The sequence below is a fragment of the Cervus elaphus genome, chromosome 9, assembly GCF_910594005.1.
Source record: "Cervus elaphus chromosome 9, mCerEla1.1, whole genome shotgun sequence".
Taxonomy (NCBI): domain Eukaryota; kingdom Metazoa; phylum Chordata; class Mammalia; order Artiodactyla; family Cervidae; genus Cervus; species Cervus elaphus.
The window spans coordinates 43,139,681-43,164,764 of record NC_057823.1 but is presented as its reverse complement, the minus strand read 5'-3'; the positions used below and the strand labels follow the sequence as shown (position 1 = coordinate 43,164,764).

General features: G+C 33.3%; 1 protein-coding gene across 1 annotated transcript; it reads left to right on the top strand.

The window, feature by feature from the left end:
• Positions 1-15,072: 15,072 nt before the first annotated feature.
• Positions 15,073-16,011, top strand: LOC122701055 (olfactory receptor 2L2-like). The gene has a single exon (XM_043914069.1). The coding sequence runs from the start codon at positions 15,073-15,075 to the stop codon at positions 16,009-16,011; it is 939 nt and encodes a 312-aa protein (XP_043770004.1).
• Positions 16,012-25,084: the final 9,073 nt, after the last annotated feature.

Genomic DNA, 25,084 nt, shown 5'->3' with positions numbered 1-25,084 from the left:
TGACTGGTGTGAGGTGGTATCTCATTGCAGTTTTGATTTTCATTTCTGTAATAACTAGCGATTTTGAATATCTTTTCATGTGCCTATTGGTCATCTGTATGTCCTCTTTAGAGAAATATCTATTCACATCTTCCACCCATTCTTTGAGTGGGTTGCTTGCTTTGATGCTATTAAGTGTCATAAGCTCTTTGTGAATCTTGGAGACTAATCCCTTATCAGTCACATCATTTGCAAATATTTTCTCCCAATCTGTGGTTTGTGTTTTTATTTGTTATTTCCTTTGCTGTGAAAAGCTTTTGAGTTTAAGTAGATCCCATTTGTTTATTTTTGCTTTCTTTCCCCTTTATTTTGGGAAAAGGATTAAAAAATATTTTGCTGTGATTTATGTCAGAGACTGCTCTAAGAGTTTTATAGTGTCCCTTCTAACATTTAGATATTTAATCCATTTTGAGCTTAATTTTTTGTATGGAGTTAAAGAATGATCTAATTTCATTCTTCTACATGTAGCTGTCCATTTTCCCCAGCACCATTTGCTGAAGAGGCTGTCTTTCCAATATTGTGCAGTCTTGCCTCCATTGTCATAGATTAATTGATTGTAAGGGCATGGACTTATTTCTGGGTTTTCTATCCTGTTCCATTGATCTATATTTCTATTTTGGGGCCAGTACCATACTGTTTTGATGGCTGTAATTTAGTAATATAGTCTGAAGTCAGGGAGCCTGATTTCTCCAGCTTCATTTTTCTTTCTCTAGATTGTTTTGGCTATCCAGGTTCTTTTGTATTTCCATAAAATTTTGAGGTTTGTTGTTGTTGCTGTTCTAGTTCTGTGGAAAATGTCATTGGTAATTTCATAGAGATTGCATTGAATCTGTAGATTGCCTTGAGTAGTATAGTCATTTTGACAGTATTGATTTTTCCAACCCACAAACATGGCATATGCTTTCATCTGTTTATGTCTTCTTTGATTTCTTTCATTAGAATCTTATAGTTTTCAGAGTATAGGTCTTTTGTTTCCTTAGGTAGATTTATTCCTAGGTATTTCTTTCTTTCTTTCTTTTTTTTTTTTTTTTGATACAATGGTAAATGGAATTGCTTCTTGATCAAGTATTTTAAAATAAATTTTAAAAATTTTGATGGTACCAATATTACCCCTTCCCAAGTAAAAATTGTATTTAATTCATTTACTGAAAATTAGGGGGAAAAAAAGAATACTTATGTTTTAATCTTTAATAAAATATGTTATTGAATATTTTCTAAATATCATTGCAGATAGCATGCAATATAATTTTACTAGTTTAATACATGAAAATTGTTTCATAATTTAATTTAATAGCTTTTTCTAAAAGAATGAAAACAATTTGCAATTATGCAGTACCTAAAATAGATAACTCCAACATGTGTGATAGCTTAAGAATTTCTGCTTATATGATCTCATTAAATTAAACACATTCCATTTGATTTATTAGATTTTTTAGTCAATATAATCACAACTGGATAATAAATGAATATATACACACAAACTATTACTTTTCACTAACTGAAGAGCAACATATAAAATATAGGATACTCAGGAATTACCTGTCTGTCCAGTGGTTAGGACTTGTGATTCCACTGCCAAGCCCTGGGTTCAATGCCTGGTCGGGGAAGATCCCATGAGCCACATGGTGGGAACAAAAAAATAACAAAGTAAAATAAAGTAAGTGAAATACATGATCCACAGAGTTTAGAGACATAATAATATTAGAATCTGAGTAAATAATGTTCCCCCCACTGAATTGACCCTTAAGAATGAAAATATCTCTAGAAGTTATTGCAATTCTTTTCTTAAACTTGGCTTATGGCCATCCTGAAATATTAAGGACTTGACCTAGATTATCTAAATCCCAGTGGATGTTGCTAAGTGAATACCTACTCCCTCTGCTGCAAAAAAAAAAAAAAAAAAAAAGGATTAAATTGACTGTCCAGTTAAAAAAGGCTTAGAATCAAATCATTGTTTCTCCTGAGTTCACACAGAGGTATTTAAAATAAAGTGGAGATAAAATTTAACATGTACATTTGTCTAGAAATTTTTCAAATGCGTCTACTCAGAAAATGACATTGCTTATATTATGAAGATTGAACTGCTGTAATCAAGCCACTGATTTTGTGAAACTGTGGATATAATGAAAGGTACTAATTCAAATTGCATTTTATTTTTATTCACTAATGAAGAGGAGGGATTCTTCAGCAAGTGTTTAAGAAAAGTTTATTCAGAAAAAGTACTTCTCTCTCTCTATATATATATATATATTTATATAATATATGCATTTATTATATATATATATATATATTTATCTTATATATACACATAAATGAATACAACCAGGCATCTCATTACCCAAGGAAATCAAAAAAGAAAACTATTTGACTTAACCTTTTTAACAAGATATTTTAATATACTAAAATATATATCCTTAAAGAAATAAATAAATGGGCTGTGCAAATGCTTATTCACATTTTTTTAAGACATGAAGCTCTTTTTAAACCTAATACTTGTTATTATGCAATTCTGATAATTGATGATTGCAAATTACTGATTGTAAAATGATAGTGCAAAGTGGTAAAATCGGTAACTGCTGATATTGTCTATGAGCTATTATTCTGAACTTACAGTGAACAGTACCCTTGCCTACCTTCATCTATAACATATGCTGAAATATAACTGAAAATAATTATGACAGTCTGTGACAAAATATGCAATAAATATTCATATAAATTAAAATCTTTTTTGACCATAATTTAAATAAGAACTTTATGGGATAAAAGGAAATTGAAGGATAAAAAATACTAAAGAAGGAAGGATTCATTGTATCCAGTGGCTGTTACGTATCCTCTGAAAATGAGATAGACTGCAACCAAGAAGAGAATGCTTTAAAACAGCATAGGTAATATAAATCAAATTTTTTAGGAGTAGAGACGTTTTCATGCAAGCACACTGTATAATCTGATCGAGGCTGATTCTATTGGATTAACACTTTTGGCGGTGTTGGTTATTATTTGGGTTGAAATCATTCAGGATTTTAGGTATCATTTTGGAAAAGGTGTGATGTGATCTATGTAACCTTTGTTATGTTAAGAAACAGAAGATTCTAAATGGAGTTTGATGTAGAATGAGTGGCTGCACTTTTTACAGTACCGTTCAGCAGAAATTGTAGAGAATGAAATGGACAACAGACAGTGGTTTTGGACCTGACCATAAATGTGCTTTCTGAAAAGGGAGGGAGATAAGGGTCTTAGAAGAGATAGAGCCAATATGATTTACACTACAGTATGCTTTGGATGTGCTGAGTTACATTTGAAGAATAAATCTAACACTTAAGGGTCCCAATGCTCAATAAAGACTGACTGTGGAGGACAGTCTTTCTTATTTCCTGATCATTTTATTTTATTTTATTTTTTGTGAATGAAGCGTGGTTACACAGCATCCATTGTAATCTTAATATGGCTTCCTACTTGTTCTTTTACTGTACATGAATTCAGACTTTCAAATCAAAGTCTAGAAATTACTTGTTTAAATTTTATATGAAAATATGAAATGGTAAATATAATGAAGATTAAAAATGGCTATCATTACCTGACTGTGAATACAGATATGCGTGAGGGAGTAAATTGCTTCAGTTGTGTCAGACTTTTTGCAACTCTATGGACTGTAGCGCATCAGGTTCTTCTGTTCATGGGACTCTCCAGGCAAGAATGTTGGAATGGGTTGCCATGGCCTCCTCCAGGGCATCTTCCCTATTTAGAGACTGAACCCACATCTCTTACTTCTACCTGAAATGGCCGGTGAGTTCTTTACCACTAGCACCACTTGGGAAGCCCTATATGTGGTATATAAATAATTTATATATATTTATTATTTATATACAAATAATTTATATATTTATTTTATATTTGTTATTTATACATATAAATAATTTGAAGGATAACTTCTAGAAATAATGCAAGTAACTAACTGTATTTTTTATGGTTATCCAATTCATATTTTTCAAAAAAGCAATGTAAAATTGAAGTATCTTGTGCCTTTAACTTTTACATTTTCTTTTTTTTTTTTTTTATTATTATTATTTTTTTTTCCAGTGGGTTTTGTCATACATTGATATGAATCAGCCATGGATTTACATGTATTCCCAATCCCGATCCCCCCTCCCACCTCCCTCTCCACCCGATTCCTCTGGGTCTTCCCAGTGCACCAGGCCGGAGCACTTGTCTCATGCATCCCACCTGGGCTGGTGATCTGTTTCACCATAGATAGTATTTCTTGCATACATCAATGAGTTTTCAGTGAAAGAGTAATAACATCTGAATAAACGACCTCACAGAGATTTTGTGAGAATCAAATGGATGTAGCATAAAGAGACAATTAAAAACTATATAATCATGCAATTGTGGTGGATGACAGGTGTATTGAAATGATGGTATGGTAAGCATGGGCTTCCCAGGTGGCGCCAGTGGTAAAGAACCCACCTGCCATTGCAGGTGATGTAAGAAACCCAGGTTCGATCCCGGGTTCGGGGAGATTCCAGAGGGCATGGCAACCAACTCCAGTAATCTTGCCTGGAGAATCTCATGAACAGAGGAGCCTGAAGTGTTAGCCATGACTTAGCATGCACACAGGCATGGCAAGGATATTGATAAAGGTGCTAAAATTACAGCTCCTCTTTAATGATATTTTATAGCCAAGCATGCAGTGCTTTTATGTTTCGTCTCATATGTAGCTTGTAATAGCTCATATTTCTTTGCATCTGCTCTGCTTAAAAAACACATGTTCAGATACTTACATTTTTAATCTAATCTTACATTTCTTGTAAGTAGATAGGCCAGAATTATGTACAGTTTTAAACCTAAACTCTCTTTGGTGTAACTATTAATGAAGCAAAATAAACACATTCTCATTGTGAAACCAAATTCGAAGGACATATTCTTAAAATCAGTGTCTATCTTTGAAAGTTTCTGTCTTCCTTATTATCTATTTACCTAATAATACACAGATTTCACTGAGTAATAGGAATTAGAAGCATACAAAAAGTTACACATACAAACGCTCACTGTGTATTCTAGGTCTCTTTTTATAGTAAAAAATGATTGTTCTCTTAATGTATACTTTCTAAAACTGAAAATATATATTACTTGATTATTAAATAGTATCGGTAAAATTCCTAAGTCAGTAGATTAATGTAAGCCATTTTGTACTCTGCTTCTTCTCTATTAGAACTTATTGTGGAAACACTTGAAGGAATGTGGAACCTCAAGCAGGCCTCCATGTGAGGGTATTATGGACTGCTATGCTCAGCTGGTAAAGAATCCACCTGCAATGCAGGAGACACTAGTTCGATTCCTGGGTCGGGAAGATTCACTGGAGAAGGGATAGGCTACTCACTCCAGTATTCTTGGGCTTCCCTGGTGGCTCAGCTGGTAAAGAATCTGCCTGCAATGTAGGAGATCTGGGTTAGAGACCTGTGTTCGATCCCTGGATAGGGAAGATCCCCTGGAGAAGGGAACAGCTACCCACTCCAGTATTTAGGCCTGGTCACTAAGAGTTGAACACAACTCAGTGACTTTCACTATATTTATCTAGACTCCAAAGGACCTACTTCTGGGTAATGTGGTTCTATGAAAGACATCTTGTAATGATAAAAATTCTAGACACTTGAAAAAAATGCAAAATAATTCTTTGGATTTTTTTTTTTTTTTGGATGCACTGGGTCTTTGTCATTGCGTGGATGTGGGCCCTCTCCAGCTGTGGTGAGCAGAGGCTACTCTATGCTGTGGTGCATGGGCTTCTCATTGTAGTGGCTTTTCTTGTGGGATGCAGGCTCTCGGTTCGCAGGGCTTCAGTAGTTGTGGTTCACTGACCCTAGAGTGCAGGCTCAGTAATTGTGGCACGTGGGCCCAGTTGTTCTGCAGCATGTGGGATCCTCCTACACCAGGGATTGAACCCATGTCCCCTGCACTGGCGGGCAGACTCTCAACCACTGGACCACCAGTGAAAGTCTCGAAAATAATTCTTATTATAAAAATTTAGACTGAGTACTGTCAGTCAATTTTTAAGAACTAGAATTGACTTCCTTCAAAGGCCTCTTGGTAAAATTACCCCAGTAACCTGGTTTCCCAGCCCTACACATGATGAGAAAGGCAGGTTAGTACAGAGAATGTTCAGCATTTTAGTTTACTTCAGAAATCTTAAGAAGAAATCCAAATTTCTGTGAAATCTGATAGAGTGTCTTTGAGCTTTAAAGATTTTTGAAAGTCTCATCTGAGATTTCTCATAATACATCTGACAAATTTAATTTAAGGACACTTGTAAATCCACATTCTTTCTGCATCTCTGTAAATAATCACATAGCTTTATTTTGTAACCAAGAATAGTATTTATTTGAGAATCATTTGATCAAGAGTGAGAAGAAATCTCCACACTGTTTTCCATAGCGGCTGTACTAGTTTGCATTCCCACCAACAGTGTAAGAGGGTTCCCTTTTCTCCACACCCTCTCCAGCATTTATTGCTTGTAGACTTTTGGATAGCAGCCATCCTGACTGGCGTGTAATGGTACCTCATTGTGGTTTTGATTTACATTTCTCTAATAATGAGTGATGTGGAGCATCTTTTCATGTGTTTGTTAGCCATCTGTATGTCTTCTTTGGAGAAATGTCTGTTTAGTTCTCTGGCCCATTTTTTGATTGGGTCATTTATTTTTCTGGAATTGAGCTGCAGGAGTTGCTTGTATATTTTTGAGATTAATCCTTTGTCTGTTTCTTCATTTGCTATTTTTTTCTCCCAATCTGAGGGCTGTCTTTTCACCTTACTTATATTTTCCTTTGTAGTGCAAAAGCTTTTAAGTTTCATTAGGTCCCATTTGTTTAGTTTTGCTTTTATTTCCAATATTCTGGGAGGTGGGTCATAGAGGATCTTGCTGTGATTTATGTCGGAGAGTGTTTTGCCTATGTTCTCCTCTAGGAGTTTTATAGTTTCTGGTCTTACATTTAGATCTTTAATCCATTTTGAGTTTATTTTTGTGTATGGTGTTAGAAAGTGTTCTAGTTTCATTCTTTTGCAAGTGGTTGACCAGTTATCCCAGCACCACTTGTTAAAGAGGTTGTCTTTTTTCCATTGTATATCCTTGCCTCCTCTGTCAAAGATAAGGTGTCCATAGGTTCGTGGATTTATCTCTGGGCTTTCTATTCTGTTCCATTAGTCTATATTTCTGTCTTTGTGCCAGTACCATACTGTCTTGATGACTGTGGCTTTGTAGTAGAGCCTGAAGTCAGGCAGGTTGATTCCTCCAGTTCCATTCTTCTTTCTCAAGATTACTTTGTCTATTCGAGGTTTTTTGTATTTCCATACAAATTGTGAAATTCTTTGGTCTAGTTCTGTGAAAAATACCATTGGTAGCTTGATAGGGATTGCATTGAATCTATAGACTGCTTTGGGTAGAATAGCCATTTTGACAATATTGATTCTTCCAATCCATGAACACGGTATGTTTCTCCATCTGTTTGTGTCCTCTTTGATTTCTTTCATCAGTGTTTTATAGTTTTCTATGTATAGTAGAACTGCCATATGACCCAGCAATCCCACTTCTGGGCATACACACTGAGGAAACCAGATCTGAAAGAGACACGTGCACCCCAATGTTCATCACAGCACTGTTTATAATAGCCAGGACATGGAAGCAACCTAGATGCCCATCAGCAGATGAATGGATAAGGAAGCTGTGGTACATATACACCATGGAATATTACTCAGCCATTAAAAAGAATTCATTTGAACCAGTCCTAATGAGATGGATGAAGCTGGAGCCCCTTATACAGAGTGAAGTAAGCCAGAAAGATAAAGAACATTACAGCATACTAACACATATATATGGAATTTAGAAAGATGGTAATGATAACCCTATATGCAAAACAGAAAAAGAGACACAGAAATACAGAACAGACTTTTGAACTCTGTGGGAGAAGGTGAGGGTGGGATATTTCAAAAGAACAGCATGTATACTATCTATGGTGAAACAGATCACCAGCCCAGGTGGGATGCATGAGACAAGTGCTCCAGCCTGGTGCACTGGGAAGACCCAGAGGAATCGGGTGGAGAGGGAGGTGGGAGGGGGGATCGGGATGGGGAATACGTGTAAATCCATGGCTGATTCATATCAATGTATGACAAAACCCACTGAAATGTTGTGAAGTGATTGGCCTCCAACTAATTAAAAAAATAAATAAATAAATAAATAAAATTTAAAAAAAAAAAGAGTGGAGAGTATAAAAATTTGTGCTTCAGTTGAAAATTCTACATTATTTGGACTCTAGGGGACAATTTTCCATGTTTTCCAACTCAGTTACTATATTACTATACAGTTTTTTTTTCATTTATTTTTATTAGTTGGAGGCTAATTACTTTACAATATTGTAGTGGTTTTTGTCATACATTGACATGAATCAGCCATGGTTTTGCATGTATTCCCCATCCCGATACCCCCTCCCACCTCCCTCTCTACCCGATCCCTCTGGCTCTTTTTCAGTGCACCAGGCCCGAGCACTTGTACTATACAGTTTTAAATTAACTCACTTTGTATCTTTGTGACTCAGTTTTTAAAAATCATTTTAAACATAACTACAATTTAAAAGAGTATTTTTTAAAATTTATGAATGAAGGCTTTTTCCCAATGTTTCAGTTTCAACTCTCAATATGAACATAAGGAAAAAATTTGCTGGTAAATTGATGCATTTTGACTTTAAGAGATAGTCTTATGTAACTTATTTTGAGACCTGGACAGTGACTGGATGGTTTTACCTATTATATAGAACATGTATATGTATAACCTGAATTATATGCAGATAATATGGTTGTTCCTTTGCAAGTGAAATCTCCTGGGAAGGGAATGTTTTGGGGAAAAAATCATGAACTGAATTTCATTTAGAAGCTTTGAGAGAATAATTTTACATATAATGTGCTGTGATTGTGAGGTCAAGTGAAAGTGCTTTAAAGCCGGTATATTTAATAAAGTAGAAGAATATGTCAAAATGAGTGAACTATAAACAATAAAATCCATTTGTGTCTAACACACATTCTCGACCTCTACCACTTTTTTAGAATTTATATTTTAATGATTTTAATTTCTCTCTTTCTTTCTTCCTTGTCAGTATTTTCTGTGTTGATCAATAAAAAGTAACCCAATCTAATTTCAGCTTAATTATTTCAAAATATATATGAATAATATCTGTGCAATAAGCTAGAGGAGATAAGGACTGCATTTAGATAGATAGGTAGACGGGTAGATAGAGAGATAGATAGATAGATCAATCTGGGAATCTAAATCTAGAAATATATATCTTAAAGTAACACCACTTCAAATCTCTGAATGTCAATATTGTCACTATAAAATATCAGTGATGGTGTCAAGGTCAAGCGATAGTGGTCAAGATTAAATACAATTTAATCCTTGAACATGTCCTGACACATTCTAAGTACCAACATATAGAGATGGTCAATAAAAGTTTAGACTTTTTTCTCTCTTCCACATAGGATATGGCTCAGATTCAAGGCTTGTTTAGTCTCCTTACCGTGAAACCACAATCAAAATTTCTTTTTTTCAGTTAAATCTTTTCTCCTATGTATACTGTCATTATTGCTGATACCTAGATTGCAATTTTTAAGGAAAACTTTAAAAATAAAATAGATTAAAAATATTTCATAATCAGAAATAGATTATTTACTGTTTTTTTTTCCCAGTGGATTAAAAGCAAGTCAAAAAATGGGCTATTTGAATTTATTTTTACCTGAGAAAAAATTCCATTTCACTTTAGATTTTGACATACCTAAGGCTAATATTCAACATCTGCTTTCTCGTCAGATGTAGGAGTCTTTTAAGTAATATCATATAGCTGAATACAAGACTAGTACAACATGAACTAGCAAAAAAATGTTCCACTGGCAGTCATGCTATGTAGAATCAAATATCAGGTATGGTGTACCATTCATTGCTTTACTTCTTACTTATTATTTTCTCTTTTAAAGTGTGATAATATTAATTACCAAAAGGAAACTTTGCTGTAGACAACCCTATATAAAATACATGTAATAAGAATCATTGTTTTCATATATTATAACTTGTCATTAATTAAATTATATTATAAATTGTATACTGGGGAATCAGTCCAATATTCTACATCATGTGGGATACAAGTGACATTTATGAAAAAATAATTGTTCTTCTATTTTTCCCTTTGCAAAATTCTGACACCACACATTATTTGAAGATTGATTCCTCTGCACATGTTCAGGTCCTTGCTATAAGTTTTTTACCATATCTTTGAAGTCCCAGATATGAAATAATGTCAGTTACATATGAATTCTATTTTTGACTTTCTATTGTTGGCAAATATATATATATATATATATATATATATATATATATATATAATCTATTTCCAGTGTACTAGGTTAATAACATGGAATTTGCTGACATTATAGTGTAACCATTACCTACATCATGCTGGAACATTTTTATCTTGCCCAACTGAAACTCTATACCAGTTAAACACTAATTCTTCATTCCTCTCACCTCCTAGCTCCTAGCAACCACCATTCCACTTTCACTTTTATTAATTTGACTATACTGGGTAACTCATATATGTGGAATCATGTGTATGGCTTGTCATGATTGGCTTATTTTACTTAGCACACTGTCAGCTTTAGCCATGCTGTAGCATGTAGCAAAATTACCTTCTGCTTATTCATTTATTGGTCAAAAGACATTTGTGTTGCTTCTACCTATTAGCTATTGCAAATAAAGCTTCTAAGAGCATGAGTGTATAGATATCTATTCTAGATTTTGTTTTTTATTTTGGATGTAACCTCAGAAGTGGGATTTTTGACCCATATTTTGATTTTATGCTTTTGTTGTTGTTGCTTTGTAATTTGCAATAGTACTTTTCAGAGTGGTTATATCATTTTTCACTCCTTCCAGCTCTGCATGTGTTGTAATTTCTTCATATTCTTACCAACACTTATTCTTTTCTGCATTTTTAAAACATAGCTAAAGGTGAAATGTGGTATCTTATTGTATTTTTTCTTTGAATTTCTCAAATAATTATTGATGATGACTATATTTTCCTGCGTTAATTGGTTAGCTCTTTATATTCTTTGAAGAAATATTTATTCACATGTATCTAACCTTTGAAAACTATTTTTTCTGTTGCTTGGTTGTAGTTTTTTAATATATTCCCTATTACAATTCATTATCTGATATATATCAATATTTTCCATTCTGTGGGCTGCTTATTCACTCTGTTAAAGTTTATCATCATACAGAAGTTTTTAATTCTGACAAATTCCAATATCTATATTTTTGTTGGTATTGAACATGCTTTTGGTATTATACCCAAGAATGCACAGCAAAATTCAGTATAATGAAACTTTTCTCATTTTATTCTAAGAATGTATAGTTTTAGCTTTGTATCTGCTTTTTCATCCACTTCAGTTAATTTTTGTGTATGTAGTAAAGTAATGGTCCTAGTTCCTTATATGCATGTGGATGTCAAGTTTTCTAGCAATATTTGTGGTAAAGACATTCCAACTGAACTTTTGAGACACTTCTCGAAATCATTTGACCATATGTTGTTTTTTTTTTTTTCTGGTATCTCTACTGAATTGTTTTGGTTTATGTTTGTCTTTGCCAATACTACACATTTTTTATATATTATAGCTTTGTAGTAAGTTTTGAATAAGAAAGAATAAGTTCAATTATTTCATAAGATTGTTTGGGCTATTCTGTGTATTTAAAAATTTTATTTGGATTTTGAAATGTATTATTTTCTTTCTTCAAAATTCTCTTGGAATTATGGAAATCATTTCATTGCACCTGTCCTGTAGTTTGCTTACGGTAATGTTGACATCTTAGCAATAGTCAGTTTTTCAACCCATGAGCGCAGGCTGTTTTTTCATGTGCTGGCATTTATCTCTCCTTTAGTTTATTTCAGTGATGTTTTGTGACTGTTAGTGCAAACCTTTTGTAATTTCTTTGTTTTTTCCTAGGGCTTTTATCCTTTTTCATGATATGCTAAATGTTATTGTTTTAAGTTCCTTCTTAGTATTTAACATTATTCGTATAGAAATACAATCAATTATGTATCCTGCAACATTCATGACTCTGTTTATTAGTCCTAACAAGTTTTTATTTCCTACATTTAAGATATCACTTCTGAAGCAGGATAATTTTAATTCTTTCTTTAGAGTTCCAGTGTTTTTAACTTGTTTTGCTTGCCAAAATGTTAGTACTTATAATACTGTAACTTTAATTAGAAGTTTCGAAAGTGGACATTCTTGCCTTGTTCTTGATCTTAAAGGAAAAACTTTTAGTCTTTCGCCATTGAGTCTAATGTTAGTTGTGAGATCAATTTTCAACTGCGACGTCAGTTTTACATCCCTTTAATATTTTATTCAAGTAGAGTAAGAACATGATCTCAATAGCTCACTGAAAGTGAAAGTGTTAGTTGCTCAGTGGTGTCTGACTCTTTGTGATCATGTGGACTGTAGCCTGCCAGGCTCCTCTTTTCATGGAATTCTCCAGGCAAGAATACTGGAGTGGGTTGCCATTCCCTTCTCCAGGGGATATTCCCAACCCAGGGATTGAACCCAGATCTCCTGCATTGCAGGCAGATTCTTCACCATCTGAGCCACCAGTAAAGCCCCGATAGCCCACTATCAATATACTTTTCATCAATATACTTGCTTTCTAATAATAAATATCAAATAGTATCTCTTGACACTTTAGCCACTGTGGATGGAAAACTTTCTACCCCACATACAATCACATTCATGCTTTTCTCTTTTCTCACCCTTTCAACATAGTTGCAGCACAGTTTCTGGCATGGCTATGCTGACAGCATTTTCCCATCTTTTTGTACGTTTTACTAAAATACAAAAACATAAGTTATTGTAAAACCTGATGACATTTTAGTTAGTATTTTTAAATATTTATTTATTTATCTGGTGCACTGGGTTTTAGTTGCAATATTTGGCATCTTTGATTTTTGTTGTGAAATGCAGGATCTTTAGTTGTGGCATGTGAGATTTTTAGTTGGAGGATGAGAACTCTTAGTTGTGTCATATGGATCTAGTTCCCTGACCAGAGATCAAATCCAGGACCCCTGGATTGTTAGTGTGAAGTCTCAGCTGCTGAACCACCAAGGAAGTCCCTAGTTAGTATTTTTATACAATAATTCTCATTATTGCTGTTTCTCAGTCAGGACACTTTCAGGATCATTCAATTATAGGCAACATTGAGAATTTTCAAAAAATCTTTTCAAGACATTTAGAATTTTCAAGAAAATATCTTTCAAAGAGTATTGTTTAATTATTTTCCTGTGTTCTGTTCATGCTTTTTGAATATTGTGGTTCATTTATATCAATTCTGAAAAATGTGTTTCTTTGATAATATTAAGTCACTTTTTCTATATGAATTTCTAGGGGTGATAATAAGTTTATATCTCTTCCCTTATATTCTCTAACTCTTATACCCTTTAAAAGACAAATTTTATATTTTATGATTTTTTTTGCCTTTTTTTATTCTGTTAGATATTTTTCATTTTGTCACTGAACGTTTCACTTATTCTTCCTTGTCAATTCACGTTATTATTTTAATTTGAGAGACTTCATTACCTTGCAATTTATTTTATATATTTAATAATATTTATAATGTAGAATAGTAATGTATTGTACTTCTTTGAAGGTACAATTCTTATTTTTTTAAAAGTGCATTTTTTGCATTTTTAAATCATTGTATTTCATTGCGTGGTTTTTCTGTGTGTGAATAAGTATTTGTGTTTGTGTGTATGTGCACATGACCATGGTCTTTCCTGTAGTAGTCTTTCTCAAAATTCTAACAATTTTGGCACTAGAACAATTATTATAACTAAAATAACAAAAATCATGTATGGCTTGTTCCCTTACAATATGTCCTAAGAATCCCTCCTCCCACCATGAGGAAGAACCCTTGGATGCCATTTTTCTTTTCTCCATTTAAAAAACTGACCATTTTTATTCCCAAATTTATTCTTTCATAGGATCCTAAACTATTTCATCTCTTATTGTGCCTCATGTTCATCCACTTTCTTTTAGTTTATAATATATATTTTTAATCATAATTATAGCTGTGTTTTAACAGGGAGAGATTATAAGTGCTTAAGTTTTTTACTCTAACTTAGAATTGGGAGGAGCTTTAAAATAAAATAATAAAAGTTAAAATTAAATGTGTATGACAAAATTTACTTATCATATAAGTGCTAGAGAAGCAGAGAGATGTAAAATATATGTTATTTTTGAGACTTTGCACAGATTTATCAAACTACAATGAGTGTGATGTAGAGATATATAGGCAAATGCTCTTTGTTACTTACAGAATTCAGAATCTCATTCAGGAGGAAGATCATAATTTTGTGTAGATGGTACTTGATGATATTCCTCTTGATTTCACAATAGATGACTCAAATAATGTTATTGAATTCAGGGAAGCTTGATTTAATATTTCTGTTCAAAAAAGACTCAAGAAAGAATAATAGCTTCTCAACATAAGCGATAGGCTACTACAGATTTACAGGTAAGCCTTAGGGTTTGAATATGAAAAATAAATCATTTCTTAATGGTGATAAATATTTATTCATAATATAATTAGAAAACACATGCATTTACATGATTTCCTAAGAATATATTTTGAGTATGTTACCTAATTTTGATGTGACTTGAGTTTTTATAGGGTAGTAAAGCATACTTATCCTAATGATGTCAAAATATAAAATTTTTACAATTTTAAAGATTTCCTGCAAAAGCTCATAGGCCAAAATGTTTGTATTTTCAAGTTCTAGTCTCTTGATCAAAAAAACAAAAAAGTTTTGCTTTTCCAAAATTAATAGGTTCGGTTATTCATTTAAGAGTTGTAAATTGTTAAATAGTACAGTTTAATCATGCAACAATTTCAAAATAGCTTACTTGACTTTCTTGCTTTTGTGTCTGCCTTAGGAAAAATTATATTAATGCCACATGGAAAATTATAATCAAACATCAACTTATTTCATCTTACTGTGGTTGTTCCCATCTTCAAGAACTGGCCTATTTCTTTTTAGTCTCATTGTTCTCATTTTTCTAATGGCTCTATTTGGTAACCTCTCCATGATCCTCCTCATCTTTCTGGACACCCAACTTCAGAAACCCATGTATTTTCTACTCAGTCAGCTCTCCCTCATGGACCTGACCTACATTTCCAACATTGTACCCAAAATGGCCTACAATTTTCTATTTGGAAACAAGTCTATCTCCTTCATTGCATGTGGGATACAGAGCTTCTTTTTCTTGACTTTAGCAGGTGCAGAAGGATTGCTCTTGGCTTCTATGGCTTATGATTGTTATGTGGCGATTTGCTTTCCTCTTCACTATCCCATCAAAATCAGTAGAAGAGTATGTGTGTTTATGATAATAGGATCTTGGCTCCTGGGCTCAATCAACTCCTGTGCCCACACCATATATGCCCTTCATATCCCTTATTGCCGATCCAGGACCATCAATCATTTCTTCTGTGATGTTCCAGCCATGTTGACTCTGGCCTGCATGGACACCTGGGTCTATGAGTACACAGTATTTGTGAGCACCACCATCTTTCTTTTGTTGCCTTTCACTTGTATTGTATTTTCCTATGGCCGTATTCTCCTTGCTGTGTATAGAATGCACTCAACAGAAGGGAAGAAGAAGGCCTATTCAACATGTAGCACCCATCTCACTGTGGTAACTTTCTACTCTGCACCATTTGCTTACACTTATCTCCGTCCAAAATCTCTGTGTAGTCCAACAGAGGACAAGGTTCTTGCTGTCTTCTATACCATCCTTACCCCAACGCTCAACCCTGTTATCTATAGCATGAGAAACAAGGAGGTGATGGGGGCCTTGAGAAGAGCAATTCAGAGAACCTGTTCTGTGAAAATGTAAAGACAGTTTTTCCATGAGACCTAGATGTTAAATACAAATTTATTAATCATCATGGTGGTTTAGTCATGTCTGACTCTTGTGACCCCATGGACAGTAGCCTGTCAGGCTCCTTTGTCTATAGGATTCTCCAGGCAAGAATACTGGAGTGGGTTGTCATTTTCTTCTCCAGAGGATCTTCCCAACCCAGGAATCGAACCCAGGTGTCCTGTATTGCAGGCAAATTCTTTACCAACAGAGAGAAGCCCCATTAATCGGCATACAACAATTAAAATCTCCTTTGGATTAATTTTAGTCCTTGCAAATTTAATGATAAAATAAGATTTTAATTATTATTATTAATCAGCATACAATTATTAAAATCTTATTTTATCATTAAATTTGCAAGGACTAAAATTAACCTAGAGGAGAAAACCACTCATGTCTACAGAAATCTTTTTTGCAAATATCTGTATATCCATATCTATATGTTTATGTTTATATATGTTTATTTATATGTGTGTGTATATATATATATGTATATAGATGTTTTTCAGTCTCTCTCTTTTTTCCTCATTATGCATTTTCCCCTATTAATTCAAAAAGCTTTTAATTTTTATTAATATGCTATACATGTAAATGATGTTTTGTATGCAATAATAAAAATGAAAACTAACTGAAGTTGTCATTCAGCATGAGTTCTACTATTTTGCATTTATATTTCAATATGCTTAAAACATGTTTTATGAATGACAAGATCAAATTAAAAGTCAGAAGATCTCATTTTCTTTTCACTCTAGGCCTACAATTGCCAGTAACATTCTTTTCTTCAATATAAGGAAAATATATTTCAGAGATTTAGTTGAGACTTCACCAGGGATTCTGAAGTCCTTACACTATGCTGAATGGAAATAATTCATATTCTTTTTAGGGTGTACCCTAGGGAATTGATTTAATATTGGTATACTTGGGATTCAACAATAAGGACCTGGAGATGTCAACAGAGATCAAGGAAATTGTAAAGTTATACAATAAGTGGGTCAAAGCTTTGTCTCATTACTAGATATTAGAAATATCAAAGACTTTCTTGCAACCATCCCCTCACTTGGCACATACTCAATTTACATCCTAAGCAGTCACTTCAACTCTCACATTAGGTGATAAAACTCAGATGAGATTTTATTCTCTACTCACTGTATCCCATAGTTCTACTGAAAGAGGCTGGAGAAAGTTAATTTGTAAGAACAAATTTCAATTCATATTAAGGATTCATAATTTTCCTAAACAGATCCCACCACTGCATTCAATAAACATCAATCAGCTCAAGTGAAAGTCCTGGTTGAAGTGTTATCACTATCCTCCTATTATCAGAGCAGCAATATTCTTTACCTCTCAGGTGTGCCAAGGAAAACAAGGGTCATATCCTTTGTTCAAATTCTCCAACATATTAACATAATATCTCTTGTCTGACTTTACCCTCCATTCTTAGAAACCAGCTTGACTTAGCCTGGGACCCCCTCACTCCACCCTTTACTTGATTAACACATGTCTCAAAGAGAAAACTATAAATAATTTGCGTCATCAATTCTCCCATATTGAATTTCACATGGATAGCTTTTGGAAAGTCTGCAAAAAAGGGATCTATGTTTTAATATCATGTTAACATAGCTCTCAATGAACAAAACTCCCAGTGAAAGCACTCTGGGAGGAATCACCTGTGAGCCCCAGTTTTTGTCCTCACATGCAATTTTGGAAATGACTCACTCTCTCCAGATTGGGCATATAAATGTCCTAATAGCTGGCAAGTGGAAGGTTTGTGCTTATTGGAATTTTATGTTATCCCTGTGTTTATTTGCACAGAGACAAATGGACCTCCTTTCTCTCCCTATTACAGATTCAAGAGATCCATGCTATCAGGATACCGAGATACTTGGTGGGAAAATCATTTAGAAAGCTTTATTTCTACCACAGGGGTAAAAGTGGGGATATGCTTAAAATTCTATTAACCACTATTGGTCAAATGGTTGAAAAACCATGAAGAGTACTGTAGCACAACAGAAATCCCTAATCATTTTGCCCACATATTATTAGATAATGTCATTGCCTTATATTTTCTACTCACCATGCAACAGGTGTGTGTGTTATTGTTCACACAAGTTGTTGCACTTTCATTTGCAGCTCTGGGTAAGTTGAAACAAGCCTACAAAACATTTTTTCAAAAGGAAAAATAGTTATGAGATATGAAAAAGACTGATTCTTTGAATTATCTGTTTATTAGGCTCCCCTCAGGACTAGGCAACATTTTCTGCTCTGTTATACAGACAATTATTATTTTCATAATATGTATTATTATTCTTTCCTTAGCTATCAAGTTACTCAATATATATATATATCACTGCTTGCTTTAAGTCTATTGTCAGAGAAAAAACACAGTGATCATACAGAAAGTCAAGATGATTGATCAAATATATAATCTCAAAAACATTTCTCTGTCAGTATATACATCTATGCTTATTTACTATATTTAAATAATTTACTCAATCCTAAAGCCCTATGATAATAGAAATAATAACACTTAAACTGAAACTACCTATTATATCTAGGTGTATATAAAATAGTGGACTTGAACAATGACCATATAAGACATAATTGGCATGAGTTCTGTCAGACACTTTAACTCACTATCAGTCCTTGCCTAGCATCATACCTGCATAATACACTTCAGAGCAAGAAAGAACTGGGCTAACAATACCCAGTATAAAAGGCATTGATGGATTTAGGACAGATAAGCAAACACTCTGGCACCGAGGGACCACATGTTTGATATCTTAATGCTTTTAATCAAAAGATTTATGATCAAAAAGGGGGAAGATGTGAAGGGAAAACATCGTAAATTTTTCTAGGGCAGAGCAATCAAACTAAGAAAAAAAAATAATATCATGCCCCCTTTGTGGTTGATCTTTCTCAAAGTGCAATGTGCATCTGCATTGAACATTAAACAGACCTCTTCAAAACAGGAAAATGCAATCAATCTTTGAAAAAAGTGGTCCCTTTCTTCAGACAGCTGAAGAAATTACAGCCTTGTAATTTTTAACATTGATATTACATTTTCATCCTATACAGGATGGCATATGGCCTGAAGCACCACTCTCTACATACATAACTAAAACATCTCTGATGAAACTTTGTGAACAATGCCAACCTGTCAATATAATGACAGCTTCCCTGGTGGCTCAGATGGTAATGCGTCTACCTGCAATGCAGGAGACCTGGGTTCAATCCCTGGGTTGGGAAGATCCCCTGGAGAAGGAAATGGCAACCCACTCCAGTACTCTTGCCTGGAAAATGCCATGGACTGAGGACCCTGGTAGGCTACAGTCCATGGGGTTGCAAAGAGTTGGACATGACTGAGTGACTTCACTTATATTCTTTCAATATAATATATAAATTATTTTCTTCAAGAATATACAAAAGTACATATCTAACATTTGACCAGTAGGGACATTTCCAGAGGTTCTGAATTTCTATTCCTCAGGTTAAATTTGACTTAAGTAAAATTGTCTTTCTTTTTTCTTGATTGTTGTTTGATCTTCCACCAATAAACCAAAAACCATGGTTTCACACTATGCATTATTTTCTAGCGTCTCCTGGAGAGATATATGGCACTCAATACTCACCTTTTTTCCATGCACTATTTGAGAGTAAATGGATATTTCAGAATCAATTTATTTCCTGGGTTTCCTGGTGCTTTATGGGCTGTGACAGATTCAGCCAGTACTTCTCTCAGTGAACGCAAAGCTATCTTGACCTGTTCACATGTGATTATCCTGTCATAAGATGGTGGAATACAAGATTCCAGCCTGAATCCCTTCAATGAAACATGAACATAAATAACCATCCATGCACAAACATACATTTATAAGAGTTCTGGATTCCAAATGAGAAGTTATAGTACTTAGGTGGAGCACAGGAATTAGATAAGATGCATTGAAGAGGGTAGGAAGGATAGTTTTACTCTACCTAAGTCACTTTTTTCTAAATACCATGACACACAGGGCAGAGACACACTTTTTTCTCCTTCAGAGCTCGTCCATGGAGAAATGAAAGTCAAGTGAGTATCCAATTCTAATTTAGACGCAAACAATAATCCCACTCACCCTTAGACCCTGTAAGTAAGCCTGTGTGTGGTGCTGTCTGATGGCCTGCCCCAAATCCCTGACTGGGCTTACTGGGGAAAAGTTTTCCCTTTTGAACTCAGTTTGTACAGAATAGAAAGAGTGATTGCTTAAAATGTAAAAGCACCAATTCAAGACTACAAGTTTCATTAGGTTCAGAGAAAAATGACACTACTGAATGACAAAGTAAATCACAAGCAATAGACTGTAAAAAATGGAGATCTCATAAATGCCTGACAGATAATTCAGAATATTTCTCTTTAAACAAGTTAAAGCATACAAACAACTAAACAAAATCAGGAAAATATTTTTGTAACAAGGTAAGATTCAAACAAGGCAAAATTCAAACAAAGTAGAAACATAAATAGAAGCAAACAGAAGTTCTAATTTTAAAACAAAACCATACAGTGTCTGAACTGAAAAAAAAGTAATAAAGACTAAACAACTGACTTAATCAAATGAAAGAATCTGTGAGATTAAAGATAATTTATTTGAGATTAAATGGTCAGAGGGACAGCAAAGAATAAAAAAGTAGTGAAAAAAGCCTATAGCATGTAAGAGATTACATATAGCACCAATATATGGATTACAGGTATCCCAGAAGGAGAAGAGAAAGGGAGCAAAAAGCTTATTAAAAGCAATATTGACAATAGTGACAACAAAAGTACCAAAACCGGAGGTGAAATGAATGCCAAGATTGATGAAGCCCAATGAATTCATAATGAATTTAAAGAAGTCTTCACTGAGACACATCATAATTCAAAAATAGAATATTTTCTAAATCACTTAAAAAATTTACACTGAATCTATATTACCTCTTCCCAAGTAAAGGGTATACTTAATTTACTTACTGAAAACTATAAGAACTATAATGCTTATGTTTTAATCTGTAATAAAATTACATTGTTGAATATTTTTTAAATACCATTACAGCTAACTAATAAAATTTTCATTATTTATTTTAATACATGAAAATTATTTTATAGTTTAATGTGTTTTTCCAGAAGAAAGGAAATAAGTTTTTTTTATTGAAGTATAAGTGGTTTACAATGTTATATTGTTTCAAGCATACAGACAAATGATTCAATTACACATATATCTATATGTTCTCAGATGCTCAGTCATGCCTGATACTTTGTGATCCCGTGGACTATAGCCCACCAGGCTCCTCCCTTCATGGGATTTCCCAGGCAAAGTTGGTTGCCATTTCCTTCTACAGGATATCTTCCCAAACCAGGGATTGATCCCATCTTTTATGTCTCCTGCATTGGCAGGCAGATAATTTACCACTAGTGCCACCTGGGAAGCCCTATCTATCTACACACACACACACACACACACACATATATGTATATATTCTTTTTCAAATTCTTTGACACTATAGGTTATTACAAGACACTGAATATAGTTCCCTATGCTATATAGCAGATTTTCGTTGGCTCTATATTTAATACATGGTCCTGGTTTAGTCGCTAAGATGTGTCCTACTTTTGCAACTCCATGGACTGTAGTCTGCCAGGCTCTCTGTCTATGGGATTCTCCAGACAGGAATACTGGAGTGGGTTGCCATTTCCTTCTCCTGGGGATCTTCCCAACCCAGGAATTGAACCCAGGTCTCCTGCGTTGCAAACAGATTCTTTACTGGCTGAGCTACGAGGGAAGCTCATATATTAAATGCTATATATTTAATATATAGCAGCGTGTATATGTTAATCCCTAACTCCTAATTTATCCCTCCACTCTGCCTGAATACTTTGCTAACAATACAATTGTTTTCTATGTCTGTGAGTCTATTGTTTTGTTTTTTTAGATTCTACATACAAGAGATATCTTTCTCTGAATGACTTACTTCACTTAGTGTGATAATCTCTAGGTCAATCTATGCTGCTGTAAATGACATTATTTTATTTTTTTATTGTCATATAATATACACTGCATCTTCTTTATCCATGCATCTGTCAATTGATATTTAAGTTGCTTCCATGTCTTGGTTATTGTAAAGTGAAATTATGTAATCTAAAATAAAGATAACCACCAAAAATGTAATATTTTAAGAATATATGCTAATATGTTTTTATTGAATTAATCTCATTTTACTTGATTTCTTAAATTTTGGCCAATATAAACAGAACAGGGAAATAATAACATATGCAAACATGTCATCATTATGTATTTACAGAAAAACAATACGAAAAATATATGATCCAAAATGTTTAGAGACATAATAATTTTGGAACAAACTAAATTTAAAAAACTATATTTCCCTACTGAATTGACCATAAACATACCATAGAAAACTTCTGTAGAAGTTATCAGAACTCTATCACCAACCTTGGCTTGTGGCCATCTTGGGTTCTTAGAGACTCAACCTACATTATCTAAGTCTCAATGGACATTCCAGATTCTAACTGAAAAAAAAAAAAAAAAAAAAGATTAATTTGAATCTCCAGTTAAAGAAGGTCTAGAATCAAATCATTGTTACTCCTGAGTTTTAATGGAGATATTTAAAATGTCAATTGTGTATTTGTTTAGAAATTTTTCATAGAAGCTTACTCAGAAAATGACTTTGTTTATATGAAGAAGTTTGTGCTTCTTTCAGCTAATCAAGCCAGTAAGTTTTGAAAGCATTGATACCATAAAAGGTACTAGACTTAATTATTTTTGTTTCTATTCACCACAAAAGAGGCTTAAGAGAATTTATTCAGAATTAACTACTTCCCTTCATGCTAAACAAGGAAAATTCAGGGATGCTGTTAGCCAGGGAACTCCAAAAAAAAAAAAAATCTTTTATTGACTGAAGTTAAATTAATATATATAAATAATTTATACTAAAATGTGTATCCTTAAAAATTAAGAGAAAAAATATATTGACTACTCAAATGTTTTTTCACTTTTATTTAAAGGTGTGAAGTTCTTTTTAAACCAAAAACTTATTATTATACAGTTATAATGCAATTGATGTCATTTGAAAGATTGTGAAATGTTAGTAAGATGTAGTAAAATTGATAAAGACACCTGCTGATATTGCCTATGAACTACTGTTCTGGATTTATGGTGACTATTACATGGGCTTACCCTCACCTAAACCATGTTGTGAAGTATAGTTGAAAATAACTATGATATTCTACATAATAAAATACACAATACATTTTATATGAATTAAAACTGTATTTCACATATGAGAAGGTATATTTGGCCATTACTGAAATAAGATATATATATATATATATATAAAACAAAGCAAGAAAGTTGAATGATAAACAAAATTCATTAATGAAGTGAAGAAAGATTCATTGCATCTACTCTGTACAGGGAAAGTATTGTAGCCAAGAAGAGAATGCTTTAAAACAGTATACTGTTTTGTGCAGTCACATCTGATTGTTTGTGACCTCATGGACTGTAGCCTGCCAGGCTCTTATGTCCATGGGGATTCTCCAGTCAAGAACACTGGAGTGGGTTGCCTATCCCTCCTCCAGGGGATCTTTCCAACCCAGGGATCGAACTAGGTCTCCTGCATTACAGGCAGATTCTTTACCATCTGAGCCACCAGGATACCGCTTAAAATAGTATAAGTAACATGAAATATAATCCCTAGGAGTAGAGACGCTTTCATGCAAGCACATTGTATAATCACATATAAACTGATTCTATTGTATTAATGCTTTATGGCAGCTTTGATTGCTGTTTGGATTGAAATCAGGTTTTCAGGTAATCAGTTTAGGAAATGAATGATATAAGAGTTGTTTAAGAAACAGAAAATTTAAATGGAGCTTAAAGTCAAGTGAGTGACTGCACTGTTTAAAATACTGTTCAGCAAATATTGTAGAGCATGAAATGCACAACAAAATAGTTTTGGACCTGAATGGGAAATACACTTTCTGAAAGGGAAGTGAGATGAGGGTTTTGGAAGAGATAGGGCCTAATCCTATTGCAACATGCTTTGAATGTGCTCAAGTGATACTTGAAGAACAAACCTAACTCTTAAGGACTGAAATTCTAAATAAAGATTATAGAAGACAGTCTTTTTTATTTCTCCTTATTATAACTGTATATATATACATATATGAAGAGTGATTACAAGACATTCATTACAAAATGGAATACACAATGAAGGTTAAGAAATAATGCCTAATGTTATTCATCTATGAACATATATGGATCATTTTTATCTATACATTCTATACATATATATATACAATTTGAATGATAAACCCTAGAAATAATCCAGGTAACTAACACTATATTTAATTATAGTTGTCAAATTTTTTTATTCTAAGACATAAACTATGTCTTATGCTTTTAACTTTTGTATTTTATTCGTTTTCTATTTCTTGTACATATCATTAAAATCCTAGTGAAAAAATTGTAACATCTGAATAACCAAATACAGTGGTTTTGTGAGAACCAAATGCATTGTAGTATGCAGAAATAACTTGAAAATTATGTAATCATGCAATTGTAGCATATGACAAGTGTGGTGAATATAAATGATCATGGCAAAGATATTGAGAAGCATTCTAAAATTTACAGCTACAGTTCAGAGATATTTTATATTTTAATTAACTGATGTTATGTTTTTCTCAAGTATAGCCTGTAATATCCTATGTTTTATTGTATGTGTTCTACATAAAAGATACAGTTTCAGATAGTTAAATATTTTAAGCTTACAGTTCTTATAAGTAGATGAACTAAAACTTTACCTAGTTGTAAACCTAAAATCTCTGGTGTGCTTGCACAATAAAGCAGAATGAACACATTCTTACTGCAAAACAAAATTTGAAGAACATATTCTTTTAATTAGCTTTTGTCTTTGAAAATGTTTGTTAATTAGCTATTAACCTAATAATTTTGATTCAGCATTTTAAAGTTTCACTGAACAATAAGTAGAAACATGCAAACATATAAGGACAAAATTTTAGATC